This window comes from Tachypleus tridentatus, chromosome 1 (assembly GCF_004210375.1).
Source record: "Tachypleus tridentatus isolate NWPU-2018 chromosome 1, ASM421037v1, whole genome shotgun sequence".
Classification (NCBI taxonomy): domain Eukaryota; kingdom Metazoa; phylum Arthropoda; class Merostomata; order Xiphosura; family Limulidae; genus Tachypleus; species Tachypleus tridentatus.
In genome coordinates, this window is record NC_134825.1 from 43,335,961 (window position 1) to 43,356,641 (window position 20,681).

At 31.3% G+C, this 20,681-nt stretch overlaps 1 protein-coding gene across 2 annotated transcripts; it reads left to right on the forward strand.

Moving 5' to 3' along the window:
• The first annotated feature begins 494 nt into the window (after nt 1–494).
• LOC143247146 (transcription initiation factor TFIID subunit 9-like) lies at nt 495–17,235 on the forward strand. Of its 2 annotated transcripts, none has more exons than XM_076494769.1 (6): nt 495–513; nt 6,659–6,795; nt 7,948–8,079; nt 8,399–8,471; nt 9,331–9,513; nt 14,045–17,235. In XM_076494769.1, exons 2-6 carry the CDS (start codon nt 6,673–6,675, stop codon nt 14,218–14,220), a joined length of 687 nt encoding a protein of 228 aa, XP_076350884.1. In that variant the 5' UTR covers nt 495–513; nt 6,659–6,672; the 3' UTR covers nt 14,221–17,235. The 2 variants fall into 2 exon arrangements, with proteins under 2 accessions (XP_076350884.1, XP_076350873.1); XM_076494758.1 differs by lacking the exon at nt 495–513 and adding an exon at nt 649–820.
• The last annotated feature ends 3,446 nt before the right edge of the window (nt 17,236–20,681 follow it).

The window sequence follows — 20,681 nt, forward strand, 5'->3', positions numbered from 1 at the left end:
AGGCATAATAATAATAAGCATGTTATGCCTCCTAGGGTATTTATTGATAAATTATATTCGTTCGTTAATTAGATTATATTTTTGAATTGGTTAGTCCAATTCTGGATCTGGATTTGGTGATGATACGGCTCGTTTAATCCAAAAAAGTTATGCAGTAATAGACTTTAAAAAAATTAAGATAGCAGGTGTAAACCTAGTGTTAAAATAAAGTAAAAATAAAGATAATAGGTGCAAAAGTAGGTTCTCATATTCTTCATTTTGTAATAATGATGTTTTAGGTTAGAATTATTCGGCAGACGCAGATAAAAGTGTGGACGGTTTGATTTTTTCCAAGAATGTCTACTTTTTGACAAGTAGTAAGGTGAAACGTTGAGAAAATAAAACACTTTCGCAGATATTAACTTTTTTTTTTATTAAACACGTTTACACTGTTCTGTGTGTCGCGTTCCATCCGGCTTGATTAACTATATACTAAGCGAAACGTGTCATCTTCAACGAATTTTTGAGAACATAGTATGGTTAATATATGATTATATCCTATTTGTACTTGAGTAAAAACCCTATGGGTTGAATAAGGAATGTAGTGTTAAAAGTATAATGGGCAAAAATAATGTACGACAAGGATAATTAAAAGGAAAAATATCTACTTGTTTTAGATGGCGCTTTTATGTTAGTGGGAATATGGCGTCTGGCAAGAATAGTAATAGTGGTAATCCAAGTAATCCAAAAGATGCTCAAGTTATGGCAGCAATTTTAAAAGACATGGGGATAATAGAATACGAACCTCGAGTTATAAATCAAATGCTTGAATTTACTTATAGTAAGTTAACTTATTTTCTTCAAAAGCTACTGTAATACGTAATAACGTATCTGAAATATTGGATTGGTTCAATGGTTGAGATCATAAACTGTCAGACAAAAATTCATTTTTAGATTCTGTATTAAGAAAACTATTGTATTAGTATTATTAACATAATTTTTAATGTTAACTCAGAATAAAACTTATTTCCATACCAAAAAATAGTCATGGTAGTAGTTGTTTACATTGCACAAATATTTAGCTGTTACTTTATTGTACATTAAATTCAACTATACTGTTGAACACGGGGAATAAAAAAATGCGTAAACAATTTTGAGGTTGGCATAACATCACATCATGTCATTTTGCCTGGTAACATTAACGGTATCTTAACAAGGGGGGGAATTGTGGGAAAGTGAATACAGCTGGATGTATGTTATATATGTATGGTTGGCCTGGCATGGTCAGGTGGTTAAGGTGTTCGACTTGTAATCTGAGGGTTACGGTTTCAAATCCTTGTCACACTAAAACCATGCTTGCTCTTTCAGCTGTGGGGGCATTATAATGTGACAGTCATTCTCACTATTTGTTGGTAAAAGAGTAGCTCAATAGTTGGTGGTGATGACTAGCTGCCTTCCCTCTAGTCTTACACTGCTAAATTAGGGAGAGCTAGCACAGGTAGCCTTCAAGTAGCTTTGTGCAAAATTCAAAAAACAAACAATGTATATGTGGATACTGTTACTACTGAATGTGTTGTACAAATCCTTGAATCATGATTTATGTGTCATTGTTTGGTAGTGCAATTATCAATTGTAATGTCTTATAAATACATGGAGAAATTGTTGGCTGAGAATTTAATGAGATGTGGACTAAAACTGGGCTTGATTCTTGACTTTACCAGTACCCTGCTGACTTGTAGATCATTAACCCAACAGAAGAGCCCAGTATGTACAGGGTGTTCAAAAAGTCACTGTGCAGTTTTGTAATCATATTTTATTCAGTCTATTTCAAGGCAGCAACTGATAGAGGTGTTTAGAAATAAAATAAGAAGGATCCAGGCCTGTATTGATGCCAATGGGGGTCACTTTCAACATTGTTTATAATTATCATTCATATTTACCTCCTGTATTCTATATTGAAACGTATCTGTTAATAAATATATAAGTGCACAGTGACTTTCCGAACACACTGTATTACCCAGATGCATATGATTACCTAATGTTAAAGAAAAATGAAAACCACATTAAACTTGAGTCACTTTACTTTGTTAAACTTTGGCTCCCAAAGTTTTCCTCTTGTTTCCTGTGTTGTGTGATTGATAGCTTTCAACCTCAACACTCCTCCCTCCTTTTCTATAGCTTGTTTTAGTGGGAAAACATGCACTCAAAAGTAATATTCAAGGTCAAACTAGTTTTAAAAAAACAATTATCAACAAATTATCTTCAGACTATTATAAGCTAGAAATAGAATTCCATAAATGTTTATGCTTACTATTAAGGTGAGTTGGAAAACTTGGTATCAAATAGAAGTAAAGTTCAGATCTTTTAAATTTATTTCTAGTATAGCTGAATACACAACAACTCTTCACCATATCTACAGGTTTGGAACAACAAAAATTAATCACAGGCACACAGTCATTACAACTACAAGTCTAGACAGCAGGCACATCTACAGAATGAACAAAATTTTCTGCTCAGTGATGTCGAGAAACCCACTTGTTGAGAAATTTATATGCAAAAACGGCTTGTTTGGGTTGAGAAAATATTTTACATAGAAGAGCGAACAACGTTTCGACCTTCTTCGGTCATCGTCAGGTTCACAAAGAAAGAGGTAACTGACCGGAAGCTGACCACATGTTTGAAAGGGGTTGTGTAACTGTGTGTCGAAATGTAGAGGGCGGTATTAGATGTTTGAATATATAATTTTATTTATTTATTATATTAATATAGGTATAAAGGCGTTCCTTTATATTGGTTTATTTTGGGTTTAAGTTGTTGTATAAGTAAGGCTTCTTTGATTTTGCATTTCTTTATGTTTGTTTCTTTATTTAGTATTTGAGTGTTTTTTATGGTTATGTTGTGTTTATTTGACTTGCAGTGTTCAAAACGTGTGAAGGTGACTTTTATGTTCTTTGAATCTGGTTTCCATTTTTCTACTTGTTTCTCCAATATAGAAGTCGTGGCAGTTATCACATTGTATTTTATAAATAATGTTGGTGTGGTGTTTGTCAGTGTAGTTTTTACATGGTATAAACCTCAGTTTTGTGCCTGGTGTTTGAATAAATTTGATATTAACTGGAATGTCATATTTTGTTACTAATTTTTGCCAAATGTTGGTTATTTGTTTGCTGATGTCAGGAATATATGGTATACAGCAGTATATGGTTTCGTGGTTTTTTGATTCGTGAGCTGTATTTACTGTAGTTGGTTGATTTTGCTTTCTGTCTAGGTGTGTGCGTATAATGTTTTCTACGGTTTGTGGAGGAAACTTATTGATGTTGATGAAGTATTGTTTTATTTTGTCTAATTCATCGTTAATTTTATCTGGTGAGCATAGTTTTATGGCTGTGTTTATTTGGTTTCTTAGTATGTTGAGTTTTTGTTTTGTTTCATGTGCTGAGTCCCAAGGAATGTATAGTCCAGTATGGGTGATTTTTCGGTGTATTTCTGTTTTGAATTGTGTGTCAGTTCTTGTAATTTTAAGGTTAAGAAATGATATTAGATTGCTTTCTTCCTGTTCACATGTGAAGTTAATGTTGGGATGTGTAGAGTTAATGTGATTGAAAAAATTAAGTATGTGTTCTGTAGATTTGAATCAATTTTATTCAAAAACCCGGCACAAAACTGAGGTCTATACTATGTAAAAACTACACTGACAAACACCACACCAACATTATTTATAAAATACAATGTGATAACTGCCACGACTTCTATATTGGAGAAACAAGTAGAAAAATGGAAACCAGATTCAAAGAACATAAAAAGTCACCTTCACACGTTTTCGAACACTGCAAGTCAAATAAACACAACATAACCATAGAAAACACTCAAATATTAAATAAAGAAACAAACATAAACAAACGTAAAATTAAGAAGCCTTACTTATACAACAACTTAAACCCAAAATAAACCAATATAAAGGAACGCCTTTATACCTATATTAATATAATAAATAAATAAAATTATATATTCAAACATCTAATACCGCCCTCTACATTTCGACACACAGTTACACAACCCCTTTCAAAGATGTGGTCAGCTTCCGGTCAGTTACCTCTTTCTTTGTGAACCTGACGATGACCGAAGAAGGTTGAAACGTTGTTCGCTCTTCTATGTAAAGTGTTTTCTCAACCCAAACGAGCCGTTTTTGCATATAAAATTTTCTGTTGATTATACTCTCTGTTTGCCACTTCACCTTAGTTGCTATGTGGATATTTACGTAGTGGTTTTTGGATAGTTTTGTGTGCTCATCTCTACCTTATTTCTGTATTTCTTTAGAATTGTCATTCCTACATTTTATTTAAGTTTAACAATTTTGTTTTGTTACTTGTTTTTCCTGATTTTTTACACAACTTTAATATAGCTAGGGAGATAAGTGAACATTTATTTTTATAATTCTGTTATAATTGTTAATATAATATCAGTTTTGTCAATTTCTTTGCACTTTTATAATGATTTCAGATGTTGATGTTATACCATACAATTGTTTACAGTAAATTATTGATTGTCACTGGTCACAGTCTTGACTTCTTTGGACTTAATATTGAGAAACCTCAGTAAGGAAAAATACATATGATAAATTTATAGCTGTATTAACCTCATATTCATGTTTGCATTTTTTTGGCACTGCCATCCCTATATTATTTTAAATTTACAAAAGTGTTTTTTATTACTTGTTTTTTTTCACATTTCTTCCCCTTACTGAAAGTTAGTGTATTCTATGAATGTGTATAATAAAATTTAATGTTATGTATAGTGCTTTTTTTTTAACTCTTTCAATTCATATGTAATATAGGGGTTGGTTTCCTGAAGACACTGACTGTATAGTATACAAACCAATAAGTGTTCTGCATGTTATACTCATCTAATGTTTATCTATTATTGGCTGGTAATTTCTGTTTTATCTTGCACTTTTTTAAGGGAATGCCAGGGCCAATTATAAGGCATCCTATATATTTTAATAAGATTGAAAATAACAAAGTATTAATAGTAATAAGTATGTCTGGATGCTCAGGTTAGTCCTGTTTTTTTTTAATATATTTGTGTGTTAGAGTTGTAACATTGTGTCTGATGTAATGGTTTGTAATGCTATGTTTGGTTTTAGAATGTTAAATGGTTATCTGAATGTGAAGGACTACCTTCAGATTGAATTGGTTGGTTTATTTAGTCTGTTTACTACTTTGTGGAGGTATTATCATGTTGGACATGGTGTCATTTTAAATTTTACCTATTCTTGTGCTTTCAGTTGTAGTAGGACTGTAGTAAACATATATGTTGAAATTCAGCTTCTGTTACACATGTACTGTAAATACATATATAGAAATGGTGAAATAAAAAATAATGAAAAAGAAGTGATAAATATAATTACTGCTTGGTATATAAAGTAATTGTTATAGTTTTAAAAAGCAAGTGACACAGAATCAGTATTGTGTTTGCATTTTTAATCTGATTGGTAAAAGCTATTCATGTAATGAAAAAGTTTATGTATTAGAAAAATAAATCCATCAGGTTGTTTTGGTCGTGTGTTCAGAAATATTTGGATAGCATTTGACTCTTGTGTTTCCCATTTAATTATTGGAAGTTTAATTGTAAATTGTATGGCATAAATATCTGAATTCAGTTGTGCTTAAACTATGGTTCTTTGGTGAAGCTTTATTCTGAGTGTTTGTATATAAAAGGACAATTAACTAAAAAATTGCACCTATATAAAATTGGAGAAAGACTAGTTAATTGAGTTGTAGGATGACTAAGTAAAAGAAAGCACTAATTAATGCAGTCTGATCAATCTGGACCTTTCTTGTTAAGTGTATGCTTCAAGGGTTAGTGCTTGGGTCTTTGCTTCTTCTTATTTACATAATGACAGTAATAAGAGTGTAATTATTAAATTTGTGAGTTTGCTGATGATATAAGACTTGGGTATTTATAGCTGTGTAGAAGTTTTTAACATAGTACCGAATGACTTAGATCTATTGGTATATTGGACAAATAATTAAAAATGATTTTTAGCATTAGTAAATGCAAGAGAATGCATTTGGATTATTATAATTCTGACCATGTTTTTAATGGAAATGAGCATCCAATCAGTAGTGTAAGTGAAGAAAAATCTAGGCATATTGGTAGATAAGTCACCTAAATCTTAGAGGCAGTACTCTGTTGTTAGTAATAAAGCTTATAAAATTATGATATGTATATATAGGAATATTTATTAAATATCAAAAGGAGTGGTTTTGAAAATCACAAGTTTCATTTGGAATGCTTTGTATAGTTTTGGGCTCTTCCTAAATTTTTAGGAATAGATTTGATTATTTAAATATTTTATCTTGATTATTTGGGGCATTGATAGGTTGAAGATCCCCTAATTTCTTTGTGCTCTATTTTGAAGATGAGGGGACATAGGCTTTAGTTAAGAAATTTTTCTTTAATGGGGTGATTAACTTATGGAATGAGTTGTTGTTAGCACCAGTGGAAGTTTGCATCTTACAAGAGCTTAATGAAAAATAATGAGTAAGTTAAAATGTTTACTTCCCTTTTTTTTAAGGGATGGCTATGTAGAAATAGAACTGAAGGACCAAATCATTGCATGTTATTTGTATGTAATATTTGTAATTTGAATGACTCATAGTTATTTTCTTCATTTTAGAATATGTTACCACAATGCTTGATGATGCTCGTTTGTTTTCTTCACATGCCAAAAAGAAAAACATCGATGTTGACGATGTTCGTCTTGCAATACAGTTACAAATGGACAAGTCTTTTACATGTCCTCCTCCAAGAGATGTAAGTAATTTTTTGAAAATTTGATACAAACATAATACTGTAATGTATTTTGGTACACATAACAATAAGAAATTTATTTCTTCAATAATGTTTGCTACAAGTTACGTTCACTGGCAGGCATATTTTCATAAACAATCTTTCAACATAAACTCTTCAAACTAATATACACTTTAGTCACAAATTAACTTGCAGAATTTCCTAGCTAATGAATTGATTAAATACATTTTGAATAACTCCCTGTCAAGCTGAATTGCAGATATATAGATTCAAGACTTCTAAATGATTAACAAATATGAATAATTCATTGAGTATGGTATTTATTTGCAGTGTAGTTTTCTATGTAATACAGGAAGCTTCCACATTCTGCTGAAACCTTAGCTTGCATGAAGTATTTGGATCTTACATCATTATTATGTCAAAAACAGATCTGTCAAGGAGTGATCTAAATAAAATATGAAAAAATATAATGTACAAAAATACATACTTGTTAAGTAAATAGCTTTAACAGATGATTATTTTGTACACATGTTAATATTATTGACTCTTTCATTTTTAACATTTGAATAGCTGTACAATAAAGCTTTTACATTATCTATAGAGCTAGGTAATTAGAGGTATTTGATAATCAACCTCATTTAATAGTAGAGTGTTCCTGAAAATTTTTATATACATATACACATATATAGAGGCAAAGAAAAAAATGTTTACTAATTTTGTGATAATTAGAATTTTGATTAATTAGTTGTGGGAATAACATTAATAATTGGAACTAGTAATTTTAATTAGTAGATTATTGTCATGGCAGTGTGATTGTTGAAGTAAGCAAAAGTATTAATAATTAAAAATTTTGATTAATCAATGTGAATATTGTTTGTAGGTAATTGATTAAATTGCTCAGCTCTAATTATTTGTGTTTCAGTTTGAGGACATACTTGTATTACACAAATGTAGATGATTTGCTGATTCTTGATCAGAACTTTAATGCCATATTATAGTTTTCAAAAAAATTCTGCTTTAAAGAAATTCTAATGGGATTTTTTTTTTCTTCAGTGTATAAGTATTAATTACATAGTTTTTAGCTTTAAAAATATAGATATTTTGGTTAGCAAATCAATAACATGAAATTTAAAACACAAACATTTATTTTTCTAGCTTTTGTTAGAAGTAGCAAGACAGAAAAATAGTACACCTCTGCCTTTAATAAAATCAAGTGCTGGGGCACGCCTTCCACCAGATCGATATTGTTTAAGTGCGTGTAATTATCGACTGAAACCACATAAAAAGGTAATTATTGTTGCACACTTCAGGTGTAGTTTATTAAAAAGATTTAGTTTCCTATAGAGTTATTTTTAATTTAAGCTAGTTTTAAAATGTGTATATGTTGTATGTTTGTAAAAAAAATTTATGTATAAGGAAAATATAGACTGTAGATTATCATAGAAACTGTATAATACATTGTTTGAGTGATTTAATTTTAAAAACTTCACACAATAGCTAATATGTATATCTATGATGATGACTTTATAAATGTATGGGATTCTTTTTATTGTGAATTTTTTATGTATCCATATTATTTATAGTATTGTTTCTCTGTCTTTTCTAGCCTCGTGTGCAGATTAATGTTCCTTCGTCTAAAGTGTCTTTCAGTTCTTTACAGTCTGGCAGTTCAAACATTAGTAAGTGTTTAATATAATTTTCTTCTAGCATTATATATAGTAAGAATAAATAAATAGATTGATTATTTGATTAATATAAATTATCTTCTCCTTGAAATTATGTAATAGATAAATGGCTTTTCAATAAACATAAGTTGTAGTTTCATATAATTTACTTTTTGGGCAATTTTAAGAATTGGTATAAGTATTAAATGATTTATTTAAATTGTAATCTCTTTTTTCACTTCTTGAGACAAATGTGACACGTTTAAAGTTTGTATGCTTAAGACATGTATATTTATTATTTCAAACCACAGGTCTACAGTAAAAGTATTATGACTTCGAAGTCAGTTGTCATCACTCAGAAATTTATATCTGATTCAGCCTTTAGTAACCAGTGAAATAAAATTTGATACCCTGAGCTTTCAAAACATAATAGCTAATTTGGTAAAACATCTTTTTTGCAAGTAAAATCATAGTTTTATTTTATTAAAAAAAATGGTCGTATGTTTGTGGTTGACGGATGTCATAATCATGGGCTAACGTTATCAAGACTGTGCTAATGGATAATGTCAAAAAGTAATAAGAAATGCTATTATTGGACTAAAAAACTATTCTGTAGATAGAGTGGAAAGAATTTATTAGAGGATTCATAGTCAGCTAGTTTATAATTGTTCTTGTAGTGTTTTGTACTGTCAAAGTATGGATTATTTGTTAACATTTACAAAAATATTAAAATTAGGCTTTTTTTTTTAGTAATTACTGTGATGATGTAGCAAGATTGGATAAGTGATAAACTCTTAAGGTAATTCATTTCCTGAAATCAATTGTGAATGATATTTACACATTCAAAATTTTAACGTATGTTTCATTATTTCAGCTGGACCTTCAATCTCTCGAGTGATGCCAGCTATTCCTTTAGCTAGTAAATCTGGAACTGTACTGTCTGTAGTCACTAAGACTGTGGGTTCTCCAACAGTCACATTAGTTACAAGAACAGTCACCACTCCTACACCATCTAAGGGTAAAATGACACCAACTCCAATTTTCAAATTATCTCAAGGTAATTAGTAATATACAGTTCATTATAAAATATAATAAAACCATTAAAGATATCATTGTGTATATGCAAAGCAACATGTATTTAGAGGTAGGTTTAAAACAGAAATTAAAATGTATCAAAATTGACAAATTAAATATTTTTTTAAATGCATCTTTCACAAATAAATAATTTCCAACCTTATCATGACCAGTGATCACCTTTCAGGTGTCCAGTGTACATCTGCATATTAAATTTCAGACAGTAAGTAAGTATGATAATTCTAACTATTTTTGACACTTTTATCTCAAACCATTTTAGAATTGATATCATTTTTGACATTTGTTTAGTGTAATTTGCAACAAACAAAATACTAAAATTTACGTTTCTTTGCAGCTCTACTGAGTTTTTCTGTAAATAATATGTTTTGTTTAGGCTTTTTATGCCCAATCAGAGATTGGCTTATGGTTTTTAAGAAAATATCATCACTTGATAACATAATTGTGTATTTTGTAGTTTATATGATTTTTATTTTCTTCAACTGATTTTAAAAGTAAAGCCTCTTGTTTCCACCCTTTTATGATCTCAATATATATAATCTGGACAACTACTAATAAAGGTCAGTTTTGAAAATAGTATAGACAAAATAAATATCTGTGTGAATTAGTTTACAAATTATGTATGTAACTGTAGAGAAGTAAACACCCTTGATGTAAATTCTTGTATATGGTGAGAGAGGAACTTTCAGGAAGGTTGTATCGTTTGTATTGTTTATCTCTTTTGGGATTTAAACTTGGTAACCCTTGAAGGGGAGAAGAAGATACTAATGGTTGAAGGGTGTTGGGGGTGCTGCAATAAATCATCTTGGTCTTAAATTCCTGTAAATAGGTGGTTGTTTTGGAATTGCTTCTTCATGATGAATTGACTGGTCCTATTTCAACTAAATTTAACTATATGTCAATATTGGATGCTCCAACAGGTGTTGTGGACATGTCAGTTTGGCACTGGTGTTTAGTACCCATGAAACGTTGAAGCTAAGTTATTCTTGTAGAGAAATATATATGCAAAAACAGCTCGTTTGAGTTGAGAAAATATTTTACATATAAGAGCGAACAACGTTTCGACCTTCTTCTTCTGACGATGACCGAAGAAGGTCGAAACGTTGTTCGCTTTTATATGTAAGATATTTTCTCAACCCAAAAGAGCCGTTTTTTCATATATATTTCTCTACAAGTGGGTTTTCTCGACATCACTGATCACTAAGTTATTCTTGGTTGACAGTATGGCACATCACCTTGTAGGATTTCTTGATGGGTTTAGTCAGTGGGTACTGAATTTTTTTCTCTGAATAATTTTAAAAATAAAAAAATTAATATTTGAAAATGATCACACATGGAAGACTGTTCCAAAGTCACCATCTCCAACCATTTATTTGTACCTTACTTTTTGGTACTCCATTTCTTGTCTAACAAAACTTTAGAGAATATGTTTATTTCATTCAAAAGAGAATAGAGGGGCATGTCAGCTGTCCTATATAGGTTAAGAAACTATGATCTTGGGACATCTTGATCAGAACATCTTAACCTTAAGATAGCAAATTAAAATGTATTGGGGATTTGCCTATTTAGGTTACTCCCCATGCTACATTGAATTCTTTAGGAGATGTAAACATTGAAGGAATTTATTTAACAATCCAGAGTTGGAGCTTCTTGCTGATTTCTCCAGCCAAGGTGTTTCAGCTGTTTGGCATATCTCAACTCTAACAGTTGGAATAAAACAGCCTACCACCATTCGTATTTTGACTTTTAAATTGCCATGCCCAGTTGTTACTGTGAAAGCAGCTTATTTGAACTGTAAGGTACTGTCTTATATTCCTAACCTTTTCAGATGTTCCAGTGCTAGTGGTTTTGACTTTTTTTTTTAAATGCAATGTCACGGTATTTTGGTATATGCTTATATTGGGGTGGAAAAGGCCATGATAGCTATGTGTCAGTTGAACCAAAATTGTGTTAAATGCATTGATTTCTACCACTGTTCATGTCCTAAGTTGGTTGAGGAGGAAGATATATAATGGTTAAGGATTATTACCAAGATTTCTTATCCCAAGGCTTGGAATTTGCTGTACTCTCTTTAAGTTTGGACACATGCTGCTGCACCCTGTTCTGTTGTTATGTTTAGAGTGCAGACAGGTCTCTTCATTCCTCCCACAGTCTTTGTTTTACCATATTACAGGTCTTTAACTTTCCATGGGTAGGCTGGTAGATATGCCAATGCCTACTTCAATCTGTCCATACAGCAGAATCCAGTGAACATTTAAGACCCATTATATTAGCCTCAAGGTGCAGGAGAATTATTAGATTTTACATTCATTAACTTTAATCATGTTCATTTGATAGCAACTTGCTCTTACTGACCCATGGTAGTATCTATGGAAGTTGATTGACCTCTCTAATAAGCAAAACCAACATGGCTGTAATAAAAAACAGAAAGGCTCTCTACTCAGTTATTGTGCTTCTTATAAGTAAAAACAGCTGTTTTGATACAGTGGAGCTGTTGAGATTTCCTTTCTAATTCAGATGACATTAAGACATTGATTGATTTTTACTATCCTATTACAGGAGATGTTTTTGAGACCTGTCAAAGCTGTCACTTTTTGTTGATTTTCCCTGTACAGGAAGGACAGGTTGTACAATGGACAAGTTCATGTCTGTGTCACTCATTACGTTATTGTAGACTATTGCCACCTTTGTTAACATTAGACATACCACCACAATTTGTTCTTGTTACCTGTCATTACAAGACAATTATGATCAAGCATTTCTTGATGTTTATATTCAACTGTAGCTATTTCCCTTCATTTTGAGAGATAAAAGGACACATTTCTCTATGAGTTGGTGTTGATATTGATGTGAGGGGTTGTTTACTTCTATTAATCCATTAATTTGTACACCTTCCCTAGTTTTTTTGTGGAAGGTAGACAATGACTCACTGATGAGTGATTATTTGCCTGTCATACTGAAGAAGATCAGTTACAATTAATTTGAGTTGGCTTGTGAAAGCTGGTGTTGGCTGACTGGTTCTCCTTTACTACTCTCTTGAAATTTAATCCCACTGCCATTAATCTCCCCACTACAGACAGTGTACAGGCAGTAAATGACTATATTGTTCAAGCAGCTGCTCCCTAAAACATCGACTTGTTTGACATGATATTCTCATCCCTGGTGGACCCTTGATTGTCAGTTAATGTAGAAGACTCATAAATGAACATGAGATATCTTTCACAGGTATTCTACTTTTTGTAACTGCATGACCCTTCATCAGGCTTGTGCCTATGCTTGTTAGGTCAAATGTCAAAACCAGGAGGAATCTTTAGATAAATTCACTTCAAGTATCTCTTTGACAACCTTTTCCAAAGTTATTTAGGACAATATCTAAAAGATTAGAGGGAAAATTATATCCTATTGTCTTTTGATCTTGCATTTCAGCAACTGGAAAGAAGTTTATTTACAGAGTATTGCTAACACCTGGGAAGTGCTTTTATTACCATTCCAGCACCTCCATCTCTTCTCCTACCTTCTTTGCCATCATATTACAAGCCATAGCTCATCACCTTATTTTTGAGCTAGTAGTTTCTGTGATTATAGCTAATTGTTAATGCTTGTGGAACTAAAGAATGTTCTTCATCAGTGGTAGTACATTGAATGTACCAGATGATATACATTACAAGATACTACACTATCTTTCTTCTTCTTATGTTACTTTTTATTTTCTTTGATTTTAATCAGATTTTGCAAGAGAAGGATTTTTCAAATGCCTGGCATAGGGTTATTGTCATCTCTTTTTCTTTTTTTTAAATCCTAGAAAGGATCCCATGATATCTTTTAACTATAGACCAAATGGTTTGATTAGCTGTCTTTGTAAGGTTTTGAAGGGAATTGTTAATGCTCATCTTGTTTTGTCCTGGAATTAAACAACCTCTTCTTGCTCATCTACAGCTTCAGCTAGTTAGTGCTGTTATTTCTGTGGGGGCTGAGACAGCATTCTTAGAACTTCTGTCCAACTGTAAGCTGTCATAAGAGTTAACCCACAAGCTTAAAACTAAGAAGTTAATTATATTTTGAACCTTGTAATGTTGCTTTTAGCATGTCTGTCAAATTAAAGCAGTTAATATAATCCTCTTTGCTTGTAGTATGTTAATATAAAGAAATAGTTTTCATGTTTATCAGTGTCAATGTATATTTTGCATGATAGTTTATTGTATGAACATTATGTTATGGAACTGAAAATATTTTAGAAATATATACTATCGAAATGTAACCACACACTAAAATATGTTTTGTATTTGTGTGTTCATATCTATAAGTGGTATATTTTAATTAATCAGGTTACATCTTGCTTTACTATTATTATAAATTTCCTCAATAAATAAATTTTATAGTTTCAAGCATAAAATGCTTCCTTTTTCCATATTTGCAGATATTTATTCTTTCAAGATAATAACGTACCTGTGTTACTGTAAAATAGTTTTACTTAAATATCTGAAAACATTTTTTAGGTCCTATCATTAGTAGCAGTCCACTTGTATCAGTAAAAACAAGCAAACCAACTACAACCTCAAGCTCTGCAGTAACTTCTCAAAATATTTCAGTATCACAGTCACTCACAGATCTGACAGAAAATGAGAAAAAAAGAAAGAGAGAAGATGATCCTGATGACTATGATGTTGAATGAATACTACTGTTAAGCCTACTGAGTAACAATTTTAACATTTACTCTGTTTTTTTTTAATGTGAAACTTATTGAGCTCAAGCCTTTGAACGTTCATTTGTTTGAGCAGGTTATTATTTTTTTTACTTCTTTGATGTCGCTGTTAAGCAAAACTGTTCTTTTAAGATTTTTTTCCTCCCATCCAGACAATGAGTTATAAGTTTGAGTCTGTACACTTTCTCCTGTTTCTTGAAATAGTTTTTGTTTTATTGAGATATTTTTAAAGGCTGTAAGTGTTAGTGTAACTTTTAATTTAAGACAGTGGTTCCCAACCAGGGGTGCGAGATAGTGTTCCAGGGGGTGCGAGATAACATTATAAAAATTTGTTTTGGCCACCTTCACCTTTATTTTTAAATAAATAATTACTTTGGTGGGTGCAAGAACATATTAAAATTTTTTAGTGGTGCAGGGCATAAAAAAGGTTGGGAACCACTGATTTAAGAGTTCATGGTTTTAAATATATGGTTGTCACTTTGATTTAACTATTTCCTACCCGCAGGAGTTGTGTGTAGGAAATAAAATGTTATTTTCATTGCATTCTATTATCAATCATTTTATTCATAAATTATTTGTTAATGTCAGCCTGTAATGTGGTATATTTAATTTTTATTTACACTTTCAATCACAAAGAATTGAAAAATAAATCGCCAAAAATGCATTTTCTGACATTAAATTCTTTTAACTTATGTTTTTAAAATTTGATCAACTTATAAATAGACTCTAAGAATTTGAAATATGTTTAATTTTTTGTATATTTTAAAAGGTAAGCAATGATTAAAATGTGTAAAAATGCTACATTTGAATTACTTTTATCAGAAGTAAAAGTATGGTAGAAAAATTCAGCAAACTTTCTGAGTTTATATTTTTTATACATACTTTATTTCAGTTTCTGCATGTGTAAGTTGAACATACTAGATTAGTTAAACATTGCTAGTTAGATGATCAAGGAACATGTTTGCAATAATATAGTGTTTGATGCTGGAAGTTAAACTAAGATGTTTTTTGAATGATCATTTTCATGTCATGAGTTTTGAGGTATATTTTATTCTATATTTTATAAATTTTGTCATTTCAGTAATTTTTATATTATGCAAGATTTACTCACCTCTTTTCTATAAATCATTTTTTCTTTAGTTATTGTGAAAATTTAACAATTATAGAACAGTATTTTAAGTTGGTGATTATGTTGTATTGTATTTCCAAACATTATAAAGAAAGTTTGGTCATGTCTTATTTGGCAATCATGCATCTTCACATTAGCTCTGCAGCAAAATTTCTATTCCAAAAGTTCTGTCATAAGGTAGTCATATTCGTAGTACATCACTCTTTCCTTTATACATCCAGTGTCCAAGGATAATAGTTTACCATTGGCCATTTTACAGAAATATGCAATTGCTGCATCTGATGTGTATGTGTGGATACTCTTTTTGTTCTCCATTTGCAAGAGGTATGAAATTGTAAAACAGGAGGTATTACTGGAAGCTTTTTTTTTGGTGAACTCATACTATGTTAGCCTTGTAAATGGCCTAATATTAAGTAGAGTTTATCTTCACTTGTATATCTGCTGTTCCAGTCCTTAACTTATGCCTGGTAGAGTATCCAGTGATGATTATGAATCTTTTCAAAAAGGTTTTGCAACATAGCAGGTGCCATGATTAGAAATTGTTTTCAACACCCAATCAGTAGAAAATGGCACTTGTTATAATTATCAATGAAACATGCTTTATTGAGTTTCAATAGGTACTGCTAGTTTTTCCTAGTTAAGTATCATATTAGGTTCTTTGTAATTGTTCTTCTTTTCCTGGTTATGTTGTGGATGTTACTTGTGTGTCTTTTCTCAGATGAATATTTTTCTTGATTATGTTATGCAGTGTTGCTTAGGGCATTGAACTGCTTTTGTGGTAATAAATTTTCACATAACAAGATGTCATGGTTATGGTATGATTTGTTGCAGATCACTTTCCATTAAGTACAAGGAATATCCCTGTCCTTGAAATTCCTCCTGGTCTGAATACATTTTTATGAGCTGAATGTATGAATATTTTGCATTGGAAAAGGCTGTTACATACCTTTCCTTAAAGCACTCAGTTTTTAGTAGAGTTGCACTACCTATAATGAGTTAAATAATGTCAAAATGTAGTTCTGATACATGGCATTCCATGACTTTATATTGTCTGTGTTTGTTACATGACTTGCTAATTTGCACATTGGAAATCATTTTAATATATAATGCACTACCATGGTAATCACTAACAGAAATGTATTAGTTAAATACTACATCTAGTGCATAAGTTCAATAATTCATGTAGTTACTGTAGTGATTTTGGAGCATAAAATATTTATATCATATGAATGGTCAGGAAAGCATAGAAAAAGTCATGAAAAAATTAGAGTTTGAAATACTTGTTTAAGGGTTTGGTTAAGGTTTCTTAGTTACAGTTAAATGCATGTAACAAACATTTTTCATCTTCTTTTAAAGTATTGTATACAATGTTTAGTTTTTGTAGTGGCATTACTTTTTCTTTAATTCTAATTTATTATTGATCAAAAACATTTTGGAAGTTACAAAGAAAACCTTATGTTTATTACTAAGTGTGAAATTATTTAATATGAGGTGATTTACAAAATTTATCAAAATAAGGGAGTAAAAGTTAATTTGTGTTTATAGATTATTTATCTTTATTATTTTTATGTTCAAGTCAATTCTACTGATTTAAAATTTTTCCTCATTTCTTAATGTGAATTGTTTAGTGTTAAACATTTTCATTCACCTTGTACTGTTGTGTTGTACAATCAATCAGAAGAAAAGTGCTCTCAAGTTGATCGTGTTGTGAAAGATTTATTAAAATCTAATTTAATGCTTTACAAGCTTGCTGTTAGTTTTATAGTTTTTTCATTTTAATTGATATGTATTTTGACAGGACTGGTGGAACAAAATACTTAATCATCAATCATGAATAAAGGTCATTATTTCTTTAAGTTCGTATTAACTGCAACATTTTTATAAAGTATTGTGATTTTTAATGAGAACTGAAAGTCTAAGATTAAGCTGGGTGCAATCCTGCTTATGAATATTTGAACTGCAAGAAAAGTGAATTGTCAAGTTTTCCTGTTCATTTAACTTTTGTTTGTCTGTAGTTTAATATACAAGAGGAAGTATGTGAAGTGGTAAGAGCGTTACTTACTTTTCTAGTATTTAGTAGTTTTGTCAGTTTCATACATAAACACATCAAAGACTTGCTCATTGTGAGGTGAAGTAACATGCCATTACAGAAAAAATAGATGCTTTTTAAAAGAAGAAATGAGTTCCAAAGGCAACTGAGGTCATAGACGAGCATGGGTCTAAAAGGACTTGCTGATGACTGGTCTGTATCTACTCCCTCAGTAACCATTGGTTTTCCATAACATGCCATTACAGAAAAAATAGATGCTTTTTAAAAGAAGAAATGAGTTCCAAAGGCAACTGAGGTCATAGACGAGCATGGGTCTAAAAGGACTTGCTGATGACTGGTCTGTATCTACTCCCTCAGTAACCATTGGTTTTCCATAACATGCCATTACAGAAAAAATAGATGCTTTTTAAAAGAAGAAATGAGTTCCAAAGGCAACTGAGGTCATAGACGAGCATGGGTCTAAAAGGACTTGCTGATGACTGGTCTGTATCTACTCTCTCAGTAACCATTGGTTTTCCATAACCCAAGTAAGATCAACCTGTCCAGTTTCAACCACCAAAGCCCACGTGTAGGCAATGTATATCTCTCCCACAGTGATAGAGATCTGTAGAATCCTGGACTTATTTCAACCAAAAAGACAAAGGGAAGAAACAGCTTTGTAGATGAAGTTGTAAGCATATTCCACTGCCAACCTTCTGACTGCTAGGTTGATGTAACATACTCGCTAGAATAGCCTTTTGGTTGAGAAACTAATAATCAAAAGGGAATTTCATTTTCTTCTTAACACTCATATCATTATCTGAAGAAAAACTGCTAACCTTAGTAGGTTCTTTCAAACCTGTTGCAGGGTGTTTTCTCTACTTTACTCTTATGAGTGAGGTAAAAGTTCTTTTGAACCTTTTTGTAGAGTTTTCTATTTTACCTTATCAGATTGGTAGTTGTTCTTCTGAACCTTATGTAGCATTTACTTTGCATACTGTTTGGAGCATTATTTCCTTTTCTGGAAGGATTGAGCAAATCCTCTTACCAAAAAGAGATAGAAAATATATGATAAGCCTGTATATCACATAATTATATCTTATATGAAGCTCGTATTAAGTTTCTCCTATATATCATTCTTATCACAATAGTAACAGCTTATCTGAACAAAATGCAGAATTCTTTAGAGATCAAATTATACTACAAGTTTAGTTCTTCCATACGAACTAATGAGGTTGTGTTTTCCTTTAGCGTAAATTTGCAATGTGGCAACAAAACAAATATTTTAATTCATGTAAACAAAAAAATTGGCAGAATGATGTTTCAAATACATTTAGCCAGGTTTTTTTGCAAAGTGTAAAAATTATTGAGTTTCTCCACTAACCAAATGGCACCACATTACCGGACTAAAATTGCTAAAAGATAAATCATGGAAGTAATCTGTATTGGTTACTGGGTAATGAATCATGTACTTTAAGCAATCTATGAGAAACTACTGGTGTAGACAGTGTATTTAACTTAGATACTTATGTGTATGAAAATATAGTTTTAAGGTTATGTGTTTATTACATGTGACACATATATGAAACTATACAATGTCATTCGTACGTATTTTGCAAAACAAAGTGAATCAAAACACATAGAACATAACTAAAAGACAGCCTATGATTGATAATACAAGAGTTTGGTCAAACTGTTAACTGTGAATGTTGATCTAATAGGTATTAACCAAAAAGTAGCAATACTGCTTGTTTTGTTAATGCAAGAATGAGAACCATTCAATTTTATGCTGAAATGTTCAGCATGATAATAGGTTTTGCTGGAAAATTAAAGTAATATAGGGTTCTGCTACACTTGCATGAAAATACAGTTTGCACTGTGTTTCATAACTTTTAGCTCATAGTGTTTCAGTCATGCAGTATTGAAATGCAAATGAGTGATACAAAATTATATGGGAAAAATGAAATCATAAACAGCATGTTTAAGCATGACTATTGTAAAATTGAGTTAACCCAAAATTTGATTTGTTATGCAGGAATATTTTGATCATGTATATGGAAATATGTTAGGATTCCACTTTTCTGAGCATATTCTTAATATAAATATTTACAAATACAATTTTTCTTAAAAATGTAAGATGAGATGCTAGTGATATGATACTTTCACAAGAAGTGGTTGTTCTTGCCTAAAGAGAGCTTGTTGCTGATCAAAACCACTAAAAAGAAGAGATGTATATGATAATGGATTTTTATGATCTTCTAAGTCAGATTGATATTCTCACAATGTTCAATATATATCCACCAGTATGAATACTATCACTACTCCATTTCTTTCCAACCATTTTGATGAAATGTTAGAGACTGACCTGATGGTATAGAATATGGTGTAGTACAGGTAAGTTTGAAAAACTATGATATCAGTGACAAACTCGGAGACAACTAAGATTTGATTGAACTGATGACCCAATTTTACCTGCATTGATCACAGTCTGGATTTTATTTTTAGTGTTTTCTCTTTGTTGTGATGGTTAATCCAGGAATGTTTTAGCACTTTATCCAGTGAAGTGGGAGTCAGTTTATGATGTTACCACTCCTTCAGCACCTTCACTACTTTCACTGCCACTATGCCAGCAAAGATTCATAAAGTAGAAATCAAACTATGGCAAAATGAAATATGTCAAGAGCACCTGTAGCAGTAGTTTTTTCAAACTATGGCAAAATCAAATATGTCAAGAGCACCTGGAGTAGTAGTTTTTATCATTAACTCTACAAGACACACATTCCCTGCCACAGCTCTTGAGAAGATGTTAAAGAGGGCAACACTTCATATAAAGCCACCTACAGAGGTAACCCAACAAATCACACTGAATCAGGTAATGGTTTTAAAGCACAATTTCTAAGATCAGACAGTCAGGAAAATGGAAGCCTGGTGATCTGTAATATTATAGAGGGGGACCATCTAATAAAGTGATGAAAGCTGCACACACAGAGGAAGGGATAAATCAGCTCAAAGGATAGCTGGTGTAAACTTGAAAGGCTCTTGTGAAAATCAAATAGATTATCTGCTAGACTACAATGGAACACCACAAGGTCACAGCTGCATTGAGAGACTTACAGTTGTGGATACATTAAGTCACTTGTTCTATCTTTTCTAACCTACTGGTATATTTTGGTAAAATGTTGTATATGTTTGTATTTTATATTGTGAATGTATGAAATTATGATTAAACCAATCTTGGATGGTGCATACCATACATGCTTAGGTTGAAGTTAT